The following is a 24,303-nucleotide window of genomic DNA, read 5'->3' as shown; positions in this document are numbered from 1 at the left end:
GGGACTACTTTTGTCAATTCCTAACATCAATAGTAATCAATCTGACTACTTGCAGAGAAGAACAGGAAACTATTCCAGTCACTATATGTGCAAAGCTGGCAGAGACATATCTGGCTCTTCAGAATACAGTAAACAAAAATGCACACCACACATTTATCAACAAAAAACATGGATTATTTCCTTCCTCTTTGCAATGATGCACCAGTTTGTGGTGGTCCATCAAATAAAATCCTAACAAAGTGCAACAAAGAACAAAGTGGTTCTAAGGTGAAAATTATGAATATGTATTTCAGACATTTTTCTTACTCTGTAATTACAGATCTCTACATCATCAGTAGTTAACGAGACTTATTGAAGCTAGCATGTAAATAGCTCAATGGTTTAAAAACGGAGTGAAATTGTGTATATGAGTCCATAACTACCTTTAGACACCTTGCCTTGAATCGACTAAGAGGTTTTGTCCCCGCCCCCTTAAAATCAAAACATAGCTTCAGGTAGTCCACATGATAAACACGGTGGCTTCCTCTGACCCTGCTTTTTCCCAACCTGTTTTAGGACAGTCAGAAGCAAGCTGCTGGCCTCTCCTCCTCCTCCTCCTGTTCTTCCTCCTCTTCAGCAGCTCTTCAGTCCCGCCCCTCGCCACCTGGCTCTGCTGCGCACCGCCGACTGGAGGCAGAGCGCCGCTACTCTTCCCCACGCTGAGGGAGACGCAGAATTACAACAAGCCCGAGCGCTGAGACCGAGGGTTCGTTTCTCATCCCCCCAAAAACAGCTACCTTCGGTTGGAATTCCGACACAGACGCTTATGGGAATTTGAAAGAAAGTGGGAAGAAAACAACAACAAGAAGAAAAAACACAAAGAAAGCAGACGGCTGTCTTCAGCATCTTTCCCTTCGCATCTCCTCCTCACCTCTCCAAAAGACGCCCGGCTCTCCCACCCTGAATATCTCTCCAGTGGTCGTTTTTTTTTTTACCCCTCCTGTTCGCGAGAAGCGCTTTTTGTTTTCTGCCTGTTTGAGGGAGTTCCAACTCCATTTCTGACCCGCTGGAAGGAATCCGGAGGAGACCCCGAGAGCTGGCCGGACGTTGTAGTTTTCGTCTCCCCGACGCAGGCGGCGGATCACCGCGTGAAAAAGACTGGAAATTATTAATCCCGCACACACCGCCGTACCGCATGGTGGGAATTTCTGCCTCCTTTCAGTGTAAGTGATCGTTATTTTTATTCTGATGGTCGCAAATGACCGTAAAACAAACTCAAAAGTATTTAGGGGATGTTTAATTTCGATTCGTTATTTTTTGTTCAAACACCTTTTGAGCAGATCTCTTTGCTTTTTCTGCTCCGGATTACATCGGTTATGTCCTATAAACAAACTGGCGTTTTATCGTCTGGTTTACTTGGTGCTCGTGAGAACAAAGAGTTTCTGGCCACATGATAAATTTCACTATGATTTGGGAAAATTAGGATTATTGCGGTTAGAAGGCTGCACCCAACAGGCATCACTCATATAATGGAGATAATTAGATTTCCATAAATTACAGTTTGTTTAAATGGTGACACCGGTGTTGATGTTAGCAGCCTTCCGGGCATTCAGTTTGGGATTTATCGCTTTTATTTCTAATGTTTTTCAGAAAATATATATTTGGGGGGTTTCTTTTACTATCATTTTGCATTAATTTCACTCCAGAAATAATTCAATTTTAGCTGATATTTTGCTTAGAAAACAAATTAAACATTCTGCTCTCTGCTTTAAGATTAAAATGTGTAAAAAAAAAAAAAAAAATCCTTCTTTTTCTCCCCATTCCTCCTCGGAGCGCATCTTCTCCATTAAGCCATATGAACTTTTCTATTGCCTTGTCATATAAAAAGCGCTCCTTCCTTCTCTTTTTTTATGCCTCTATCTCACCCTCTCGTTCACTTTTTTTTTCTTTTTTAACGAAGTGGCGTAGTCTTGAAATTAAAGACTGGCCTTCTATATTTTTTCCTCCAGTGGGAATCTTTTTTGCTCCGGCTGGGAAAAGCGCAGACATGCGGGTTTACAGGGCGTGAGGCGGCTCTGGCTCAACCGGCTGCAGATACAGCAGACACTTTCTCACGACTCAGATTTGAGAGGAAGAAAAATATCTGCTGGAGAACCACACAACTGTGCATTATTTTTTTTTTCTTTCTTTCTTTTTCTAAATGCGCGACAACAAGTCTCCAGCAAAGTTTTTAACTCGTTTTAATTATGCAGTTGAGTTAAAAGATATTTTTGAACAAATGTATTTAATAACACACATTTATTCATCTGTTTATTCCAATGTTATTTTGCTGATGTATCTATAATTTTAGGCCACATGTGCAAAGAAAAATGTCTGTTATTGAAAATGACATCTTTTTTATGACAAGGACTCCCCACTCACTGTGGAAACCTGGTGTCGTTTTCCACGTCTGGATGAGTTAAGAAAGTGAGCACGGTGTGTGGAGAAACGTGTGTGCTTCCACGCAAAACACAGAGAGAACGAGGCGGTAAATGAAAGGTGAACAGAGCCGGTGATGATGCGGGAGAGTAAATGAGTAGTGCTGTGATTGCACGTGCGAAAGTGAGTGTGTTTACACCCAGAAAAGAGGCTCGCGTTAAAGCCATGCTGCTCTGTGGTCCAGCCTCTGCAGCATCTTCCAGGGGCCATCTGCCCAGCCACCAGCCTGCCTCACCTGTTCTCCTTCTTCGTCCCTCCTCCTCTTCCAACTAAGAGGCTACAGGGTCAAACGCATCAGACCACTGCTCACACACATGCGGACAGCCTTGCAAAAAAAAAAAAAAAAAAAAAAAAAGAATGATGGAAGCCATTTTATTCTCGCCTTCGCCACACACTCGAAGACAAACACAAACCCCGGCTGGCAGTTCGAGCAAGCGATGCTGAAAAAGACTGCCGTCGCCTGCACTCAATCTGCTGTGCAGATGACACAGTACCCCCCACCTCCCCACACACACACACACACATATAAGCCCCACACACATTCCTTTCGCTTTGATTATTCACATTCCCTCCCCCTTCCCTTATTTGTTTGGCGCTTTCTGATGTTAACCACAGCTAATAGATTTCTAGCTGTTTACGCTGAATCCAAACAAGCCTTTCAGATCTCAGAAACAAACAATGAATTACTATTATTTCAAAATAGGGAAAAAAACACACACATGCACACATTTTTCCCTGCAGCACAGAGTCTCATTGAAGCTACAGCACTGTGATGTAATTACAAAGCGCTTCTTTTAAGTGTGACATACAGACGTTTGGATGCGGTCCAGGTCTGCTGCATGGTGAATAAGGGATGTTGACTCAGTCGATCCTGAAGCCTGCGAGCTTTTCTCCATCAGCTGGGATTGCATCACACGCTCTCCTTCTGCCTGTGTGATCATCTTTTGTGTTTGGATTTGGTTTTAGATTCTAGCATTTAGGAACACAAAGTCCTTTGTTTGTGCTTGTGCTTGCAAGAGCAGGTCTGTGTTTGTTAAATTCAGGTTTGCTTTTTTGGGGAAAATTACATCATTCTCGTAGTCGTCTGTATGCCAGCCTGGCAGGTGAGCGATAGCATATCTCAGCAAAACCAGATCAATTTAAATTACATTATTAATCGAAGGCATGAATTGTAATAGCATTAAAGCATCTGAAGCGGAAGAAGCATCAAAGCCGCTAGACGTAGGAGAGCTGTTGGAGGGCCAAATGTCAGCTGCTGAACTGGATACTAAAACCACTGTTCTCTGCACTCCTTCGAGATGTATAGATCTGTTCTTATTATTCAGAGCCGTCTGTTACCAAGTCCCAGAGTGAATTATAGATGTAATCACGGCGCGTGCTCCCATACACACCCCGTCCCATTGTAGATCAATAAGTCCATTGATGGTTATCAGTGAGAGGGCAGTTCTCTCTGCTTATTGAATTTCATCACCCGTGAAAGAGCAGCAGTGGCATAAAAAAGGGGCTGCAGGTAAGAGTGTGTGTGTGTGTGTATGTGTGCTTGTGAAACCAGTATCTGTGACGTTTGTGGAGAGTGCGTTCCCATCTTTCTTTTATTGTAGCTGTAATTTGGTCCTTTTATGGGGTCTTATTTTCTGTCTGTGTCAACAGCGAGAACTATCAGCTGATTTTATTAGCTTTGTTCGGGTTTATACTTCAGATTACGTGAGGCTCATAGGGCAAAAAGAAGAAGAGGTCAGTGGAGACATGGACGGGAAATATTAGCAAACTATATTTTTGTTTCCATTTTTTTGTAAAAGTTTAACCTTCTGATAACTATTTTAGCTGACTCTTCTCTTTCACAATATACTGTAAGTATAAGCTATGAGAAGAGAAGAGAAGTATTTCTTTCAAGCCTTCTTGCCATTAGAGGTCATTAATTATTTATATCAGGAGCAGAGGTGAAATCTCATTGTGTGTGAGAGGGGATTTGTTGAAAAACAAGTTTTTACTATTTTAAAACAAAATGGTTTATTTTTGTTTTCTTTAGCCTCTTACTGTAGCATTTGTGGAGTTGGTATAACTCAAACCCATTACTAAAACAGCAGTATCTGCTGCGTATTTTTCCTAAATAACGTATTTTCTAACTCTGAGAGTTCCAAAATGCTGCCAACATTTCCAAACCACAATGACAAAGGTTAAAAAGCCAAAAGGAGAAAACAAAAAAGCAGTTTACAGCTCTACAGTGTTAGCCTTCCTGTTATCAAAAATCCTGCTCTCTCTTTCTATGACAAAAAGTTGTGGTCCAAGACTGTGTAAGATCCAAATCAGAATTGTATTTGTGTGAGACGTCTTGTTGTTAATTTGTACAGTTTAACTAGCTTCGTTTTAGCATAAACTGTAAATTTAATGTTAGCATTAAAATATACAACTTCAAAGTAGTACTAGTCCCACAATAACCATATTTTTGTTGTTTGACTAACATTCAATTCATATGATTTGTATATTGAAAATGTGGATTCTTGAAAATATTGAAGATTTAGTTTTTAAAAAACTAGTTTTGACTTGGAGAGCTTAGAAGTTTATACTAAGTAGAAAATTTGAGTTATCTAACAGGATTATAACTTTTAAATTATGTTTTATCACTGCAAAGTGATTTTAAACCCACAGCATTTGGAAGGTCAATTAATATTCCTAATATTTAACTTAGGTGTAAAAAAACTTGTTCTCACTTCTACAGTTTGTGATTATTGAAGAGTGTAGAAAGGTAGCGTAAAAACAGCTAAGCTACTTCCTAAAGCATTAACTTGTTTACCCACCAGTACTTTCTGCCAGAACCGAGTGAAATGTAATGTTTTAAGTTTCAGGTGTTACACATTTTTTTTAATACTAAAAGGAAAAAAAAACATTGAAACTTAATGAAAATACGTCCAGTTTCAGAGAATGCAAACATGCCTTAACGTATCATAGAAAACACAGTTTCCTTTTAAGTCCATCTTATCTTATCCTTATGTATCAGTATAAACACATTTACATTTCTATCTAACTTCTGTAGCATTAATACTCGTATTGTTTTCTTAGGCTCTAAAGCAGCTGCTTCATTTACTAATAACTTTGGCTGGTGGTCTTTTTGGCTTCTAGCTCCACTGCTACCTGCATCTCTCTCACCCAGCGTTAAATACTCTCTGATTGATGTGTTCAGGAGCATATAAACATGCGCGTTGTCTCACATTTACTCCTCATTCTGTTCACTGGATATAGACCGGAACTGAGGTGCTAATTAACTTTACTTTTTCTAACTGTATCACTCACAAGCAGAACCCCCCTCACACACAGAGACACACACGCCCACACACCCCAATACACACATCCAGAATCTCTCTCTTAGCCTCCCTCGCACGATGTCTGTCCCTTAGCTCGCTTGCACTCTCATCCACTGTTTATTTTCCTGCCTCCATCTGGAGCCGGCTGATATTGTAATCGCCCTAATGCACATTGCCTTTCACACTCACACACACATTTGCACACAAACACCCGCCTATACAATGTGCCATCCTGACAAGCCCCTTTTCTTATTTCAGGAGATAAGCCACTGAATGTGATTGTGTGTGTGCGCGTGGTTGCGTGTGATTTAAGTACACACATAGGTGTCTATGATTACAAAAGGACACACAGACACACAAGTGTGTACCTCCCCGCTCTCTGCCTAAGGTGATGATATTGAATAGGCGCTTCATAGCGATGTGAAGTGGCGATAAGGCAGCAAAGTGAAGATGTTACCGGTTATCGTTAGGCTCCTCAATATTCACCTGTCATACGACTTACATTTATAGATTAGCCACAGGTAAAAGGGAGGGGGCTCCAGGGGTTAAAGGGGAGGGAAAAAAGTGTCCGTTTGCATATTTTGAAAGAGATTTGTTCGAAAAGAAAAGGATGCTAGCGCATGTGGAAGGAGATTACCTTGGTGCAGTGTGTAACGGCTTTTGTTTTTCGATTCAGTAGACGTTTAAAAGCTCAGACGGTGGGAACGTGACGGCTCACACAAATGCCAAGGAAGCGCAGACAGCCGTGATTGATGGGAAGCGTGAGCTGTGGAACTGGGCGATTAGGAAACCTTTTTTATTTAACTCGTTCATGGGAGAACAATTGTTGTAGAATGGACAGGGCTGCCTTCCTATCACTCCATAAAACCTGACTATAAGTTGTTTTTGTGCTTTGTGAGAGGTGGACTGGCGAGCGCAGGCAGAGGGCTGTTGAAACAGAGGAGAAAAACAAATTGGTAAAGAAAGAAAAAGTAGCAAAGAAAGGAAGAGAAAGTTAGAACATGTTCATCGAGGCTCTTTAGAGAGATTCACAGAAAAAGTAACAGAATTGGTTATCAATCAGATAACCATCAGAAACTTAGAAAATTTATCTTTTTGAACTCGTGAATTCACCATGTTAACTTTGGACTGACAACACTCTTCTCTGTGAAAGTTGCTTACATTATTAGAAATATATTGAGACATTGTCTACTTTTACTTCAGGGTAAGAGAGAGCAAGACTTTCAATAGAGAACAAGGCTGTAGCCTACATATAACACGACTTTGAATTTTCAACCTGTTTCTCATATAACATGCCAGATGTAGAAATATTGGCACCCTTTTGGAAATCTAAAAGTTAAGCTGCACAGTTGAGTGTGCTCACAGCGACTGCTATTTTTCTAGCTATTCTAACGACACCAAGTTTGATGTGTGATGGTCAAGATATCAACTCTGAATCACTTTCTCTTTGTTTCAAATGATTAAAATCCACCTAGTATTGAATGTTTTGTCTTTGCAGGCCCGCTTTCTCTCATTAATTTTGATGTATTAGCACTGATGAGTGGTAAGCTTTATGAAAAGGGCAGCTGCCCTGGCCAGCCTGGTAAAAGGAAGTGTAATTAAGATCAGCAGACAGGCAGAAAGGGAAAGAAAGAGAAGTGTGGATCAATAGATGCAGACGATGGAGGCTCTGTTTTTATCCCTCCAAGTATTGACATGTTCAGTCAATTACGTCGAGAGGGAAGAAGAGGAGAGATGCGAGAGGGTTTTCATTCAGAGATCTGCGGCAGCATCTGCAGACAGCAGTGCTGTTTGCCCTGTGCTTTAACACACATGTTCAAATCCAGATCAGACAACAGAGCCTTTCATCCACCTTCAGCAGACACAATTAAATCCTTGTTTCCTCTTCTTGCTGGTTAAAATCGCACCACTATAGTCACTATAATGAAGCCCTTTTCTTTTGTGCCTGCATTTGACTTGCATGATGGGTGTTGTCGGAAGAGCGAGGGCTTCCAGCTGTTGTCACTTAGTGTCACAGACAAACCAGGAACCGGGACAATAGGACGATGGTCGCCCGCTCCATCTGATTGTCTTGTTGTCAAACCGACAGCAGGTGCCTTGAACGATAAATGGCAAGCGTCAATTATGTGAAGGAAGAGCCATTTTGGAAATTGGCTCTAAGATAAAGAGGGAAAGCGGGGAAAGGGGACAGTGGGGGTTAAATAAAGATATGAAAAGAGCTGCTCCATTTTCTCAAAATGGGGCCAAGTAACAGCCCCATTTTGTTTAACTTATAGTGCATCTTGTCCCCATGCGGACCCTGCTCTTCCCATCCAGCCTTCATGAGTCTGAATCACTACCATCCACCCTACTAAGTATTTGTTCCCTCGCAGTCGATGCAGTCTGTAATAGCCGCAAAATTACACTCCGTTTTGTTCTCAATAAAATTGATATTTGAAGGCATTTTCACCTGTAAAAACAATCTCTGTTCTTTCTATTGGTTTATTTATTCTGTTTATTATTTTTGCCTCAGAGGAAGAAAAAGACTGAATTTTTCTAGTGAAATCTGAAAAGATGTTGCAATTCAGTAGGACAAGAGATAAGGTGGGAAGCTGTGGGTTTATATTGATGAATCGATACAGATCTCAAGAGCTGCCTCACAGCCGATGTGTATATGTGGAACAGACACCCAGACCAACTATATACTGGTCTGCAGCATGTAAAAACACAAATCTTTACATCTTTCTGGGCTAGGATCTCGGGCATCATCTGATATGTCTTATGGATTTGTGATTGACAACCCTTTAATCAAAACCTCTCTTCCCCTGCTGAATTTTAACCATATTGCTCAATTTTCACATATAACATGCATTTGTTTACTTGCAGAGCCTTTTAAAGTATCCGTACCGTTTGTTTTGTTGCACATTTTCTGTGGGAACCACAAGCTTTTATCTGTTTTGAATTGGATTTCATTAGAGAAATCGACAGAATCTCGACACAATGCAATGGAGAGCTTGAACATTTTCCTGATGCAAGTGGAACCTTCGATCTGATCTCAAGTCTTTTCCATTCTCTCACAGAGGACTCCCCAGTTAGTGGCAAAGTTAACAATAAGCATCTGTAGTAATTCTGCGATGTTGAGCTGAGCATGGGAGCTGATTTATTTCAGAACAAATGTAGCCACTGTGCAGTTGAGATGTAGGAAGTCAAAGAGAGAAGAAAGACAAGCATGTGAGCCAACATGAACATATGAGCAAGTAAACCGCATGTCCACTTGCTTTTGCCTGTGAACAGGCAAAGTTTGGGGATGTCTACTATGACAGATTCCTTCCAGTATAGTCCTGTTTTAAACGCCGTTCATCTTCCAGTCAACTCTGGTCAGCTTCTCTGTGTCTGCTGAAAAGTTTCCCCACAGCATGATGCTTTCCCCATGGTCTTCCACTATTTTGTTTTGACGCTCTCCAATGAATCTACAATTGGATTAGATGGCTTCTGGTGGGAACTGGTTGCATTTGTTTTGATCTAAGGTTTAGGAAAATGTTCTGATTTTATTTACAAGAAACTTTGAAGGCCATGTGTTATTATTGAGGCACCTTTAAAACCCCCTCGAGAGGAATGAGTACTTTTGCATTGCACTATTCACTTGGACATCAACTGTGTTTCACGCTGACTATGTTGGCATGACGTGGATTTATATCGACCGGATCGAGCCATTCTCTGACTCCCACAGCCATGTTTGGTCTTCTCGGCTGTGATGAAGCCATTTGTGGAAGAATCTGTCTTTTTCCAAGCGCTAAACAGCTCCAGATTTCGTCGTAACTTTTTGAGGCTTGTTAACACAGAGAACAGGCATGGCGTGGATGACTGAAAAAGGCTCTCACGGAGCAGTGAAATTTCATGCACTAAAAAAAGAGAAAAAACACACAAAAAAAAGGAGAACATAAATCCATCTTCTCCTGTACGGTTCTGGATTTTTTGGCAGATGTTTTAAGATGTTTGGCCTGAGAGATTATAATTTTTTGTCCATCTGTCCTTTCTCTGCTCCCCCCACCCCAATGTCTTTTTATCAACATCTGGTTTTCAGTGCGGCAGGGAAACAAGTATTCTTTATAAACCACGGGTTCCCAGTTTCTCCTCTGCGTGTGTTATTAGCTTAACCTCAACTACTGCACTCTCTCTGTGTGCACATACTCACATATGCTATCCATTAGGAAGTCATACCATTCAGAAAATGTAATAACTTTCAGTTAGAAAGAGATAAAGTATTTCGGCTTTTTTGTTTTTTCAATCTTCACTTTTTCCATAACTGCAGAGAGTTTGGAGTTCTGGTTTTTATGCCTCCCCTGTGAGAGAACAAATTACTGCCTAGATGTTAGGCTGAGGATGCTTCAGTGAGAGGAAAGCCCCTATTCTCTAAGTATTTCTTGTATTACCCCTGTTTTCACTCACTGGCTTTCTTCTACGAAGTAAAGAGTAAAAAATTGCATGTATATTTTATTACAGAAATGAATTACAAATTAATAATTTAAACACATTTCCAGCACAAAGTTCGAGTTCCGTTATAGCAATGTTTCCCCCATAAAACTTGCTAAGCCTGGTGGTTGGGCGGTAGGGTTTGTTTTTGAGTTAAAAAAATGTTTCAAGTTGACAAGAAATTTGAAACTATCACTTGATAATTATGTGTTATTAAAAGACTGTAAGATTAATACCTGAACACCAACTATAAAGTCTTAAAACATGCAAACATTTTTAAAAGACTTAAAAAGGTGAGCAATGCTTTGCCTGCTGGAGGCACAAGTAAAGCCTGGTGGCCCGCCAGGCTTATAATACATCGGGACAAACCCTGAATTGTACTAGATTTTCTACATGATGATTTTCAAATCTTATTACTTATTATAATCTTTTCTAAAAACGTAATACAGTTTTATAGTAAAAAGTTTAACAAATACATACCAAAGTTTAACTGTATTTATATAAAACAGAAAAGCAACAATTATCCACTACTGTAAAAATATTTTATAGGATATTGATTGCTTAAAGTTTGAATAAGTTAACTTTAAAGTGATTTGACTTATTTCAATACGCTTTATTTCAAAACACAGAATATATGCCTGACACATTTTTGCTGTAGTGAATATTAGTAATGGGTAAATGAGGCGTCATGAAGCATTTCGACCCATAGCGAAACTGTGTCGAAACTGTGTCGATACTGTGTCACTGAATACTGACACCTGCTGGACATCAAAAATCCCTACAGGCAACGTAGTTGACAGGCTGATTTGATGACCTAGTCTATACAATAAGATTTAACTCATTGTATTTTATTGTATATTATATTTTGTATTATGTCATGTTCAGTTAAATTCAAAATCTATTTTATATTCTTAGATACAGTCAATAAATAATGGGAACATGTACCATGAAGTGAAAATTTAAGTGAACGTGTTCAGAATGAGGATGCTTGTGGACAGTTTTTTTCCCCCCACAAATTTTCATAAAAAAACCCCGTTTTCCCAGCATTTTGAAATTTAGTCTGTTACGCTTTTTTTTTTTTGACACAGCTTCTCCTCCTGTAGAAAAAATTAGGTAAATCATACTTTTATATGAAATAATTTATAAAAAGCAACTGAGTAATTTGTAGAATGGCTGTATACCTGAGTATATCCTAGGTGTATCTGGGACTTCATTCTGATGCCCTATAATGCCTCAGCATTGATGATGTGGTTTTATTTAAATAAGACAGTTCTGTCAAACATATGCAACATTTAACCTGCAGAACATAAAATGAAAGTAAACCAAGAGTCAATTTTACCTGAATTTGGATTCAGATAGATCAAGTAGAAACTGAAAAGACCCGGATGAAACAACAACGAAGTGATAACCAATACCTTATTTTCTGATGTAAGATCAAAATGGTCCCAAACTACGAAACCTTTCGTTTGCCTTGAGGCTCCATAGTTGACGCTGTACCGTAAAAGATCAAGAATTCTTTTGGCAAATGCATTTCGTTGACAGATTCGCTTCCTTATAAACACAGTTTGTCGCGCCAGTGTCATTTCGAAACAGTTCCTGTATCGGTCACGTGACCTGCTGAAAGAAATACGCGCACTGACACGGAGTTTTGTCTGTGGGCTAGACGCATGTGCCGACGCATCGGTGTTGCCGGACCCATCACTAGTGAATATATAAAGTAAATGATCACATAGCACAAGACAAACATTTTGTTCTACCATTTTGGAGTAACAGACAAATTGATCAGCTGGTGAATTAGCGAGCCTGTATCAAGCTGCTTAGCTCATTTTTACTCACAGCTGACCTTTTTACCATAAGTTTGTTGGTTGATTTACATTTAATGATTGTTTGTGCTTTTTGTTATAGAAAATGTTTCCAAACTAATCAATTTGTACTTTTGTATAAGCAAAGCTTAATTTAAATGAACCATTGGAATTGGACTCTGTAACAATACATGCCTAAGTTTAAGTGGCAAAAGGACTGGTTCAGGAAATCTGCAAAGTGATTTCAATATTATCTGTTTGAAATATCTCATAAAATCCTTCATGTACAAAGACTACTGTCTAATCCACGAAATACTTTACAGTTGTGCGAAGATTGGATATTTTGGTGGAACTGCGACTTGATTTCTTCAAATATAAACATCTCACACATTAACCGACACACATGCATGCACACACAGTATGGACACACAGTCATGCAGTCACCAAATTGGTCTCCTTGCATGCTCACAAACAGAAGTTGGATGTGCAAACAAAGCCATGCAGCCCAGCACCATATGGCAGAGCTGTCAATCAAGAATGAAGGCATGCTGAGCGTGCTTTGAGTGATACCATGTAAGGTGGTGTGCATCGCTGTGTGCTTGATAAGGTGAACAATATTTTAAGAATTGCGTGGAATGTCTTATTAACAGATGAGATTGCACACTCACATACGCACACACACACAGGCATGAGTCACCAGTTACATTTGCTGCTGTTTCTTCTATGCATGAATGCAGGATATGTACACTCCTACTCCACCACATACCCATGTCCTACTTTTTTTTGTAATTTAGTCGCTTAACAAAAGCGTGCTGAGCTCGTTCCTACTGCCAATTATGTTCTGTTAAATCAGTGTTGCTGCTGTAACACAACACAGTCCGGCAGATAAATGCACTTTAACAACCATAGCTTGCAACATTTCTTACCACTTCATCAGAGTGAGAAAAAAAACAAACACATTTTCAAATAGGTGTAATAGTATTAGCAAAGCTTGAGTTTTTTTTATATGCAACCAGATTTTAGTTCACATAGTGGTAAACAAGGAAAGCAGTTTGTAAAATCTGCTCTAAATTCAGCTGCAGACTACGAGCATCTGCACCAAAGCTTCTGTGTCTGGGATACAGCCTGGTGTATTTGGCTAAAATAAGAGTCTTTGTATTTGCCTCTTTGCCCAAGGCTACAAGATGCAGTCGCACAAAAACATGTACAGAGTCATGACAGATGCCCCTAATTGCTAAAGAGGCTAATGCATTAGTCGTGCACCGCCCCAGGCTTTTGCCTTGTAGGACGACAACAAAACTGAGTCATCAGCTGATTGAGGTTGGAAGACACACACACACACACACACATCCCAACATGCACATATTTACAACCAGTAACATGCCTCAGTTTATCCTGGTCCCACATTTATTTGTCATTATCCCACAAGGAGAATTAAATCGATACTCAGTCATGTTATTTTGAGAATCCCCCGCTCACAAATATTACCCACTAACTTTCTGCTCTGGTGTATTTCCTGTTTGAATACACAAATCATTTAGGTGGTTTAAGTTGAAGCGAATGAGCAGAGGTTTGATAATTATCTGATCCAGCCACTTAGACGATTATCCCTGCATGGTGTTTTTTGGTGTTTTGCAGACCTCTGTTTGCTTCAGTGTGTGTGTACGTGTGTGTTGTTGATGTTGTTGTTGTTGTTGGAAGCGGGTGGTATCTTCACGGGGAACTGATTGCAGAGGATTAGATTGTGATTACGCTGGGGGTGGGGTGCAGAAGTAGAGATCGGCGAGAGGGGGAAAAGGTGACAAAGTGTGGGAAGGTGGATTGCAGAGAGAAGATTGGGAAAAATAAGATAACCATCACATGGGAAAAGTAGATGGAGGCCTCAGTGCCTTGAGAAAATATTCATACCCTTTGAACCTTTTTCATGTGTTGCCAAAACAGTATATGGCTACTGTTTTGGCAGAACTGCAGAGATCCCCCTGACAAGCAGCAACATCTCTTCTATTAATGACGAACTTCAGAAATCTTACCCTTAAGGAAAAACAAAAACATACGAGAAGTCCCTTTTACCGCAAGCCATTTAGGGGACTAACATGTGGAAGAAAGTAACTCTTGTCCTAAAACAAAACCCTGAACACTTCATCCCCATTTTTCAGGCATAGAGGTGGCAGCATCATAATGTGAGGATATTTTTCTTCAATGCATTTGCATGCCACAAGTTTCAGATCTCTAACCATCAGTATAAGTAGTGTGTTCTACTTTGCATTGCTGTACAACATAAAATAACACCAAAATACATTGAAGTTTGTGGTTGTAATGTCCCAGTATAAAAGAGATTAGGAGTAATGAATACCTCTGCAAATTACTATAAGCTAAAGCCATTACCATAAGTCTATCACATTTTTTTAAAGATTTAAATACTTCCATGTGAATTCATCTGTAATTCAGCTCTGCTTTTCATTGCCCGTAGCTGTTGTGGACTACAAACTTAAGCATGAGAGACTTTATGTAGCAGTGCCCAGACAGGCCGGTGGGAGCTATCCAAAGTGGAATTGTTGTGTTTCGGTTTCAAAACCACATTATTACATGGGGTGAGCGAGGTCTGTGTGATTGCGCAGCTCTGATGTCAGCCTGTTTGCCGGTGCCAGCTGGAGAACTCGACCCTGGAAATGGAGAAACCGGGAATAACGCGTGTATGTTTGTGAGTGACTCTAAACTGCTGCGGACTGATGCCAGAAGCCACAGAATTGAGCAGCTGAAGGAGAAGGGAGTAGTGACAGACACACACACACACACAAAAAACGAGGCAGACGGAAATCCCCAAAATACACCATTAACTTAAAAAAAATATGACCTCAGATGCAGTTGCAGCTTCTGCTTTTCAGGATCTTAGACAGCATATAATGTGAAACTACATCTTTGTCTGGAAGGTTTTTGGAGTTTGAAAGATGTAACACATGAGATCAGTCCTGAGAAGGAGTTTATATATATGAATTCCTTGACAGAGTTCATAAATATATGTATACCATTATTACAGTTTTGATGTGTGCAATATTTCAAATGCTAAGAACTGCTTGGGTGCAATGCTTGCCAGGATATTATATTACAAGTACTTTGCATTTTACTTCTACATGCCAATAGTTTATCTTGTGTGTTAGATAGACTTTTACCATGCTCAATGCCCACACTTGATGTATATTTTCAGTCAAATAGATACTACAGTTTATGAAAACGATGTTAGGTTCTCGAGAGCAAGACGAGATTTCAGCACAGTTTTTGGAAAATCTATGGCTATTCATCTAAGCTTGTTTTTTATGTGTGTGAAAAAAAATCTGTGTCCATTTCAAGTTTGATTCATTTTAAGATCGTAGATCCTGAAGTTGATATTATCAAATTCAGTCCAGACTCATAAAAAATTGAGACTTCTCTATTTAAGTGCCCAGAGGAAGCTATGAAGCAGATGTTATCTTTAGTGTCATTAGAGGCAAATGGTTAGCCAGATGTGGAATGATCAGTGATAATGAGGCAGAGCCTCACCTGTCATCATGAAAAAATAATAATGATAAAATAATTTATATTGCTATTTTCACCCTGTGTTTTGTACTATAAAATTCTTATTTTTCATTTAGCTTAACCGATTCTGATTATTTTTTTCTTCAAAATCGCTGAATTTTTGTATTTTCCCATTCAAATGCTTCGAAGCGAAGCTGGTGAGGCAGCAGCGAGCTGAGCCTCACTTGGAATTGCGCAACCTCTTGCTAACTGCACTGGCTGCCATTCTATGGGAGCATGTTCCTCCTGTCTGTACGTCGCCAATAAAATGGTTAAAAAACATATAATGTATGAACTGGTTTTCCATGATTTAGCTTATGTATATAATGTACAGTGTTTTTTGTCACCAACTGTGTGTGTAACGTGTTTCGTGTGTTGAGGAGCGATCAGAAACGGCAGAGAACAGATTCGAGGTGAGGCAGGCAGTTCGCTTGCCTCATGGCAGGGGGCGCTCATGATCCCAGACATTGTGACTCCACAACTGCAGAGTAAGAGACAGTAACAGCGAGCTAGCCATACAGTGCAGCGATATATTTATAGTTTTCTCCTCTTACCAGAGCAATCACCTATTCATAATCGCAAAATAACCATTAAGCCTAAAACCGTACTACTGCAACAGACTGAATGTTCTGCTCTTTGTGTGGGAAATATTTCAGTGTTCTTTTAGGGGTGTTGTCAGTTGCTATGGCAACGAGTCTGCGCGTAGCTGTGCTGATACAGAGAGCGAGAAAGAAGTGGGTTTGAGTTGTGCTTTAACGGTTTCTCCTTTGCTGTGGAGAACAGCACAAATTAATAATATCTACATGTCCAAGTTTGATTGAGTTAACGGGATTATTCTACTGCGGTAGCGCGGCTATGGATGACATAAAAGAATAGTCTTTTGGCCTCCAGCGTTATCCGCATGCACAAAATTTCCTTATGTAAACGATAACATGCAGGGGGTCTATATTTGTAAATATGATTATGATTAAGTCAGTGTCTCACCAGCTATGAACCTCACCGCACGTCACTGGTTTGGTGTGAGTCAAAGCCTGGGAACAGGAGGGGTACCTCGTGAGAAGTGATTCGACTCATGTCGTTGGCCAAGAGACTACACTGAGTCTAGTTCTGCGGAAGATGGTAGGGACAATCACAGTAAACAAAAACTATATATTTTAAAAGTTCAGCTGTTTTTGCATTTGTGCAAGTATTCTTGCATAACGACAAAATCCACTGATTCTTTAAACAAAACATCAAAAACAGGATGCCAGGTTCTTGAATTTTTTCTTTGCACTGCATGTGTGCAATAGCTGCACATGTATAGAATGAGAAAACATAAATGTCTTTTAATACTATGGCCTGCACTTGTTGTCATGGAAACAACAGGCTGAATGTTGAATGCTTGTGTTTTACCAGATCTCCTCAAAACAGGACCAGAGGCAGGACTGATCACTACCAGATTTTTTTTTGTCTTAAGTAATTCACTATTTAAAAAGAATTTCCATGTGCCATCTCTGTTTTTGTTTGGTGTGCAAGACAGCAACAGAAAAAGTCTCCTACCTTAATCAGGGAGGGAGCCAAGAAATTTAGAATAAGGTTCAAGGGTACTGGGGCCACTGACTTTCAATCCCCTCTTGTGCCTTCCATCCTAAAAGCACACTTTCAGCTTGTATCGCCTAAAAGAAAAGACAAAAACATCCTGACAAAAAAAAAGACATTGAAAAACGTGTATGCGTGTGTTTCTGTGTGAACAAGTTGAAACATGTTCGTGCATGGGAACAAGACAATTATCTACACAGCGCAGTCCAGTCTGAAACACAGACACAAACACTGTCCCCTTCACACACATCCTGACCCCGAGCAGCCAGCCATCCAACCCCACCCATCTGGGTTCCCATCCTCTTTGGCTTTCCCTCTTAACCCTCCAGGCCCCCACCCCATCCCCCTTCTCAGGTTCCTTCTGGTTCCCCTTCTGGTTCCTGACCAGCAGGGCTATCTCTGGATGGCCAGTGGTTCCTCTCATTCTCCCGGCCCATTGTGTGCTGACTTGGGCAGGGCCCTTGGCCCCGGGGGCCGGGAGGGGAGCCAGAAATGACCTGGTTCCTGTTGCTGTGCTAGTTAAAGGAGCTGTGCCATCATTTCCATTAGTAACTGCTTATGGTAAATTTTGAGCGGCAGAACACTGATTTTGTTGAGGGGAACTGAGCTCTTTCATTTGATGCCTTGGATGTTCAAATAACTAGTAACACAACTTGTACCACAACTCCTGCAGAAGAAATGTTTTATATGTAGACATGAATTAATATTCTTTTAGCACAGAATTTGACTGAAAATAGCACAAGAAAAAACTAACAGTTTTCCAGACACAGTCTGAGATTCAGCTGCTTAACAGACGTGGAGCTTGTACTTTATCAGCTGTTGGTTTAAATACTTCCGTAGAAGTAGATGGGTGGCACTACTTTAGCTCTGACTAGTTGCAACACATTTCCAGCTTCCTATAAACAAATTAAAGGAAGTTTCTTTATACAGTTGAAATCACTCCGCTTAAGACAAGTACAAAAACATATCCTGAAATTAATCAGTGATCAGTGTCCATCTTCAGCAATGAGAACGATTAGAACGTATTATCTTTATGAGGCACTGCTGAAATCAGACAATTCAGCATCTGTTTCAGAGCGATTGTCTGGTGTGGAAGGAACACACACCAGTGATCAGACATGCGTTAGAGTGACTGTCGTGCCTGGTGGCAGCTCTCCCCGTGAGCAGTCCACTGTGAGCTGGGCTCACTGCGGAGCGCTACACTAGCTGGTGCTCTTGGTTAATTATGACTGCCAAGCCAGGCTGTCACAACGATTCACTATGGAAGGAGGAAGAGTGGGGGGAGGAAGACAGGGAAGAGGGAGCTGGCAGGGCTACAGATGTATCGCTAGCGCCTCCTACCGACATAGAAATCGCTGATCCTTCTCAGGTGAGGGCTTAATTTTGAGAAAATCTGTCCACATTGCTGCACATGTTTTTTTCCTCCATCCCCTCCTTGCTTTTATTTGTTCTGAAACGTCTCCTCTCTGTTTCCCTTTCCTGTCTCGATGGGGACTGTGTTGCTCCTCGCCCTTGGAACGCTACTCTCCTTTTCGATTCCTCTATTTTTATTTCTGTCTGCACTTCTCTTGCCAGTGTCAGTTGTGGTGTCTTGTGTATTGTTGTGACAAATCAAGCACCCCATTCATTTCATGTCATCCTCTTTTCAGAAAACCGTAAATGCACACTTATTCCTCTTCTCCGTTCGATGTTCTGTCCACTTTGCCGTCAAAAGTGTCAACATCGCCCAAGCTGGAGTGGAATGAAACTATGTCTTGTTGTTTGTTATCAGTGGATGTGTGTGATGACAGGATTGCAGTACTGGGGGGAAGAAAAAAATCAAGCATCTGTCAAAGCCTGCATCATTTCACCTGCTGGTAAACACTTGCTAGTCTTTCTCTTCACCTGAGAAAGCAAAACCAGTTCTTGCACTTACATTAACAGTTCATACAATATTCAAGTGTGTGCTGTGGAAGCAGAGATCGGAAAACATTTCAACAACCAGTCCTCCCACATACACACACACGCACACGCCCCTGCTGAAAGCATATCACACATGCATGCACCCGCAGCAGAAAACTCATTTGTTCTACCTCATTAGCATGTATTGTGGCAAGAGGGTGTAACATGCTGAAAGGTGAAATGGGTCCGTCATGAATAGCGCACCAGTCGGCCGAGAGGAGGAGAGGGAAGAGGAGAACGAGGGGGGAGGGAAGAGAGTGGTCCAGATGGCTGGGGACCTGCAGCACACACAGGGAGTCTCTTGCCTTGCTTTTTTTTCTCTCCTTTGCTTATTGCACCTTTTCGACTTGCTCTCCCTCTTGCTTGGCTGTCTTTCTGCAGCTCTGTCTCCTTTCTCTCACTCCTATCAACACACACAAAAGGCCAAGCCCGTGTGCAGCCGCCCTTTCCTCCAGAGCTGTTGTTCACTTGCAGCCGCACATATGTGCTCACGGAGGTAGTGTGTCCAGAGGGGGGAAGTGCAGGTGGGTGCACCCCAACAGAGCACTCTCCACTAGGAGACATCCTTATCAGCTACTTCTTGTCTCTGACAGACACGTCCATCTTCTCGCTTTGTACCTTCTGCTTCACACGTCCACCTTAATGATTTCATTAGGTTGTCCTCTCCTAAGCTCAGCTTTGATCTAAGCCTCTTCATTCTGACTGTATACTTAGGGTCTGCTTCCTGGTGAAAGGTGAACCTCCAACACAGGCTGAAGACTTTTGGGGCCTTTAACAGGTTTTCTAAATAGATTGTGCTGTGTTTACTCTGACCAGCTTTTCTGTCCCCTCTAGAGAAATGCTTCCCCACCTTTGCTAATACCATGTTTCACCATCTGCTGAAAGTGAAGTTTTGGCCTCTTCTGACAAGAGCACCTTCTTCCACATGTTTGCTGTGTCCTCCACTTGGTTTATCCATGACCTTTTCCTTGCAAATCATCTTTGTTGTCCCGTCCACAGATTCTCCTGCATGAGTTGTCCTTTCTGCAGCTCCTCCATAGTTGTACATCTTAAAGTTCTGTACGTTCAGCACTCCTCCATAATGTAACCATTTGGTGAATCTCTCCTGTCTTATCTCATTTAAAGGTCTGCATCGGCGCAAGTTTCTAGCTACCCTTTAAAGAATCTTGATTTTTTTGTTGTTGATAGTTTTAACATATTCCCCTTCAGTGGCTTGATGACTAAACTAGGACTGTGTTACACAGCATGGAGACAGTTTTTGGTGAGTTGCATCAGATCGTACCAAAGTCGAGGCCATCTCTGGTCAGTCAAAAAAGGAAGGAAGAGTACTGACGTTTGCCCTGATATTCCCTTTCCTTTCTCTCAGTGTTATGTAGCACTGCCAGAATATCTCCTCATTTATCTTTCCATCTGTGTGTGTGTGTTTGTGTGCCAGTCTGTCACTGACTGTCTCTTTCTCTCATCCATCTTCTCTTGATTCTGTCCTCCCTTGATGTCTCACCCCACCCTTCCCTTCCACAGTTCTTCTCTAGACTTTTGCCTTTTTGCCTGTATTTCTCCCAAACTATGCCTTCCCAGCATGCCGGGTAGGGAATTACTAATGGCCTCCACTGGGGCGTAAACTCTGTGTTGTTGAGTTTTGTGTAGGCTGTGTACACACATACACACTCGCTCACAAACACATACAAAGATTCATAGACAGAGTAGTTTGCAAGATAAGTGATATGGAAGCTTGTTTCGAAAGTATTCGCAACCTGCTCCACATTGTTCCACTTGAATTTATTATACTGGGATGTTCTGTGACCTTTCAACATAAAGTAAAATATAAGTGTAAGGTATAATGAAAAGGACGCATAGTGGTGTCCATTTTAGTCGCTCCCTTCACTTGATTGAACTAAATAAAATCCAAAGCATGCAATTAAAGTTTATTATCTGCTAAACACTTTGTGGCAAAGAACAAATATCACTCTTATCCCTGTACACACCAAAAAGAAACACAGCAGTAGGGAGATCATGCTATGGTAAATTTTCTTGCGCAGGAAGGGTTGGTAGTAGAATGGATGCAAATAAATACAGAACCATACTTGAAGAAAAACCTCATTGAGGCTGCAAAAGACTTGACAAGAAGTTTCACCTTGAAGCATTACAACAAGGTGATCCTCTCACATGAACAATATTCATGTATTGCAATGGCCCAGTCAAAGACCGGACCATATTCCAACAAACACTCTTCATCCAGTTTGACTGAGCTTAAATTTTCTGTGACGAATGAGCAGAAAAATCTGTTGCTGTGAGACTGGAAACTTGTAGAGACATTTCTCTAATGAGCTTCTGGTTCTACAAGCATTGGTTCAGGGATGTTGGATACAAATGATTCTTATTTGTAACAATTTGGAAACCTTGCATTGTTTTCCTCCCACTTTACAATTATGTACTAATTTATGTTGACCTTTCACAAAAACATCCCAATTATATACACACAGTTAGAAGCTGTGAGGTGACAAAACATGGAAAATTTCATGGGGAATGTATATGCTTGCAAGGCTCTGTAATTGGTACCCTATGATGAAAGACAAAACACTAACCTGTTTTATCTTGCATCTCTTGTTTTATGTATAACATTCTCTTCTCTCAGGCATAACTGCTCTGTACCAGTTAATGCAAACATGCAGAGCTGCCAGAGGACGTCCTGTGGGACTTCGGGGTGTCTGCGTGGGTGTGTGTTTCACTCAATCACCCTCTATTCAGGAGCACCTCATTGACTCTTCATTGAGTTGACCCTCTTAATCCCCTTTGAGTTTACCAAGCCTTCCACGAAACCTTCCTCCCATTCTCTCATATAAAGCCCCCCTTCACACAAGATGATGGCTGCATTTCCCACAAAGAGAAAGTGAGATCCCCGCTTACCAAGAACATTTTGCCCTCTTTAACATTGTGTGGTTGTTATTCAATCTTTTTTTGATGAGATTTTTTTTATCTGTCTATTTGAATCTGAGCATGTTTGTTGGAGCTTCCACAACAACTGGCTTCTTGAAAAGCTGACTTGTTTATTTCTTGAATAAAGAAAGCCCCTCGGTGCTCGTTCACACACTGAGAGAGAGTCATTTTAACTCAGCAAGACTTATGTTTCATACAGTTGCAAATGTGGCATTTTGCAGCGCTGCTGCTTGCACTGTAGTTGTCCTTGTATTTTATTATTTTACAAAATTGTTCAAATGGCAGAGAAATGCCTGTCTAACCAACTGGCACAATTACAGGTATTACAAAATACCGACCAATGCAAACAATCACCCACTATTTGGAGTTATTTTTTTGTAAAGTTTTTGTCACTGTTGGGTGGGATTATGTGTTTTGGCAAGCCTCTGTCAAGTGTTTGTTTGGTTACCTGCAGCTGTTATTGCAAGGTACTCCTTTGGATGAGAGGGGGATAGCTGGACGGATTCCAGGAAATCAGCGAACAAGTCGGTTGAGGACAATGCGTTATAACGATCCCTCTACATGAATGCTCCAAAAGCTCGAAGGAAGGAGCCATACTCGTAGATCGTGTGGGCTGATGGATCCCTAGGTAACTCTAGGGTTCCTGGCATCTTTGCTGAAGGCAATCAATAACAGATATCTGATTACAATGACCAAAGAGTGGGTTATGAAGTTAGGCTGCCAACTGTTCGTTAAATGGAAGAAATCAAATCCGTGTGTGCTCATGGAAGCTTTTAAACGTAGTGTACATTTGTGTGAACATGAGTAATTTTGGAGTAGCTATTCTCAGAGGAGCTGATGGATGCTCTCTTTCATCTCTTATTGTATTTCTTCCACTTCCTCTCCATCCTCCATTACTGGCATTTTGCGCCGCACACCAGGGAACAGGAGCCGTGTTGTCTTGCAGTAACGTTAAGATGCTTTCCCTCTCGTACTTGCTTTGGTCGGAACACAGTCACTCAGAGAAAGGGGGGATGTAAATGTAGTTAAAAGGAGGATCAGGGGAATTTTCAATGCCTTTTCTCTGTCTTCTCTCTGTGCTCCTGAACCCGAGAAATGGGATTGTGCGAACGCGTGCGCCTGTGTGCAGATGCCTGCAAGCTGACAGGGAGTGGAAGCTCAGACATATGTTAATCAGATGTTGTGATGATGGCAGAGCAGAAGGAGTGAGGGGGCAGGGGGGTGAGATGGAGCACTGGAGAGAGGAACGAAGGGTGAAAAGAAAAGATTTTAGCAGACAGCGTGAGAGAGAAGAGATAAGTGAGAAAGCATGGAAGGAGAGGGATGTGGACTGGAGAGATGAGGAGTTGAATAGAGGAAATTGTTGGAAGTGGTGGTGCAATAGATTCATTTTATATCTGGAGAAGCCAATACTGAGAAACAGTCCGTTTTTCTTTAAGTTTAACAGCTTTTTTCTTAGGGCAGCATGATTTTTGGAAAACATGTCAATCTTGTTGGATATTGGGACAATGACATTGCAATTGATTTACATCTTTACATCTGGGATCATCAGTCTCTCCTAAGCTCAAGCACACTTAGGTTATGTAGCAGGTCAGTGATCAGAAGCACACAAACAAGTCCAGCTCTAAGTGGTTTCAAAGAATGTTAGAGTGGTTCAAATTAAGCATCTTAATCAGATTAAGATGTTGTGGTGTGACCATTAGTGAGTCTTTGAGTGGGCCACAATTCCTGCACAGTGATGTAAGAAGCTAATCGCCAGATTTAACAAACACCCGATGGCAGATGTTGGTGCCAAAAGGTGGCACCAGCATAAATTTGGTGTATGGGGTAATTACTTTTTCACATAGTGTCAGATTTATTAGGGAAAACAGCTTTTAGTATTTACTCAGCTTTTCTTATTTAAATGCAAAACAAGATCTGTGGACAATATGAATTACAGAAATGACACAAACCACCTCATAAATCGTTTGTTTTGTGCTGTCAGCTTTTGTGTGCTGTGTTCAGATTTTCAGTTTCAGCCACTACTACCTTGCTTAAGTCTTTCTTATAAAAATATAATTTTAATTTCACTCACATTTGTTCAACATTTGTTTTATTGCCGAAAATAAAAGTACATGAGCGTAATATTTTTTATTTTGACACATAAACTTGTTTTGCGTTTTGTAATGCCAAGACCTACCCTAACATGGACCACGAATATGAAGGTTACACACAGGGAGAAAATCGTGTGGCTCGGGGGGGGGAAGCATAACAGAGAAAACGAGAAGTAGAGAGAAATTATT

General features: G+C 40.9%; 1 protein-coding gene across 2 annotated transcripts in view; it reads left to right on the top strand.

Annotated features, from left to right (window-relative positions):
- The first annotated feature begins 622 nt into the window (after window positions 1–622).
- The window catches only part of runx1t1 (RUNX1 translocation partner 1), a 73,942-nt gene continuing 50,261 nt past the window's right edge, over window positions 623–24,303 (top strand). The window contains exon 1 of one of the 2 annotated variants that reach the window (XM_005797430.3): window positions 623–1,202. In XM_005797430.3, the coding sequence (XP_005797487.1) occupies window positions 1,175–1,202 (28 nt within the window). In that variant the 5' untranslated portion in view covers window positions 623–1,174. The remainder of the gene's footprint in view (window positions 1,203–24,303) is intronic. The other variant, XM_023344990.1, reaches the window with a different exon arrangement.

The sequence above is a fragment of the Xiphophorus maculatus genome, chromosome 13, assembly GCF_002775205.1.
Source record: "Xiphophorus maculatus strain JP 163 A chromosome 13, X_maculatus-5.0-male, whole genome shotgun sequence".
Classification (NCBI taxonomy): domain Eukaryota; kingdom Metazoa; phylum Chordata; class Actinopteri; order Cyprinodontiformes; family Poeciliidae; genus Xiphophorus; species Xiphophorus maculatus.
This window is presented reverse-complemented; position numbering and strand designations above follow the sequence as displayed.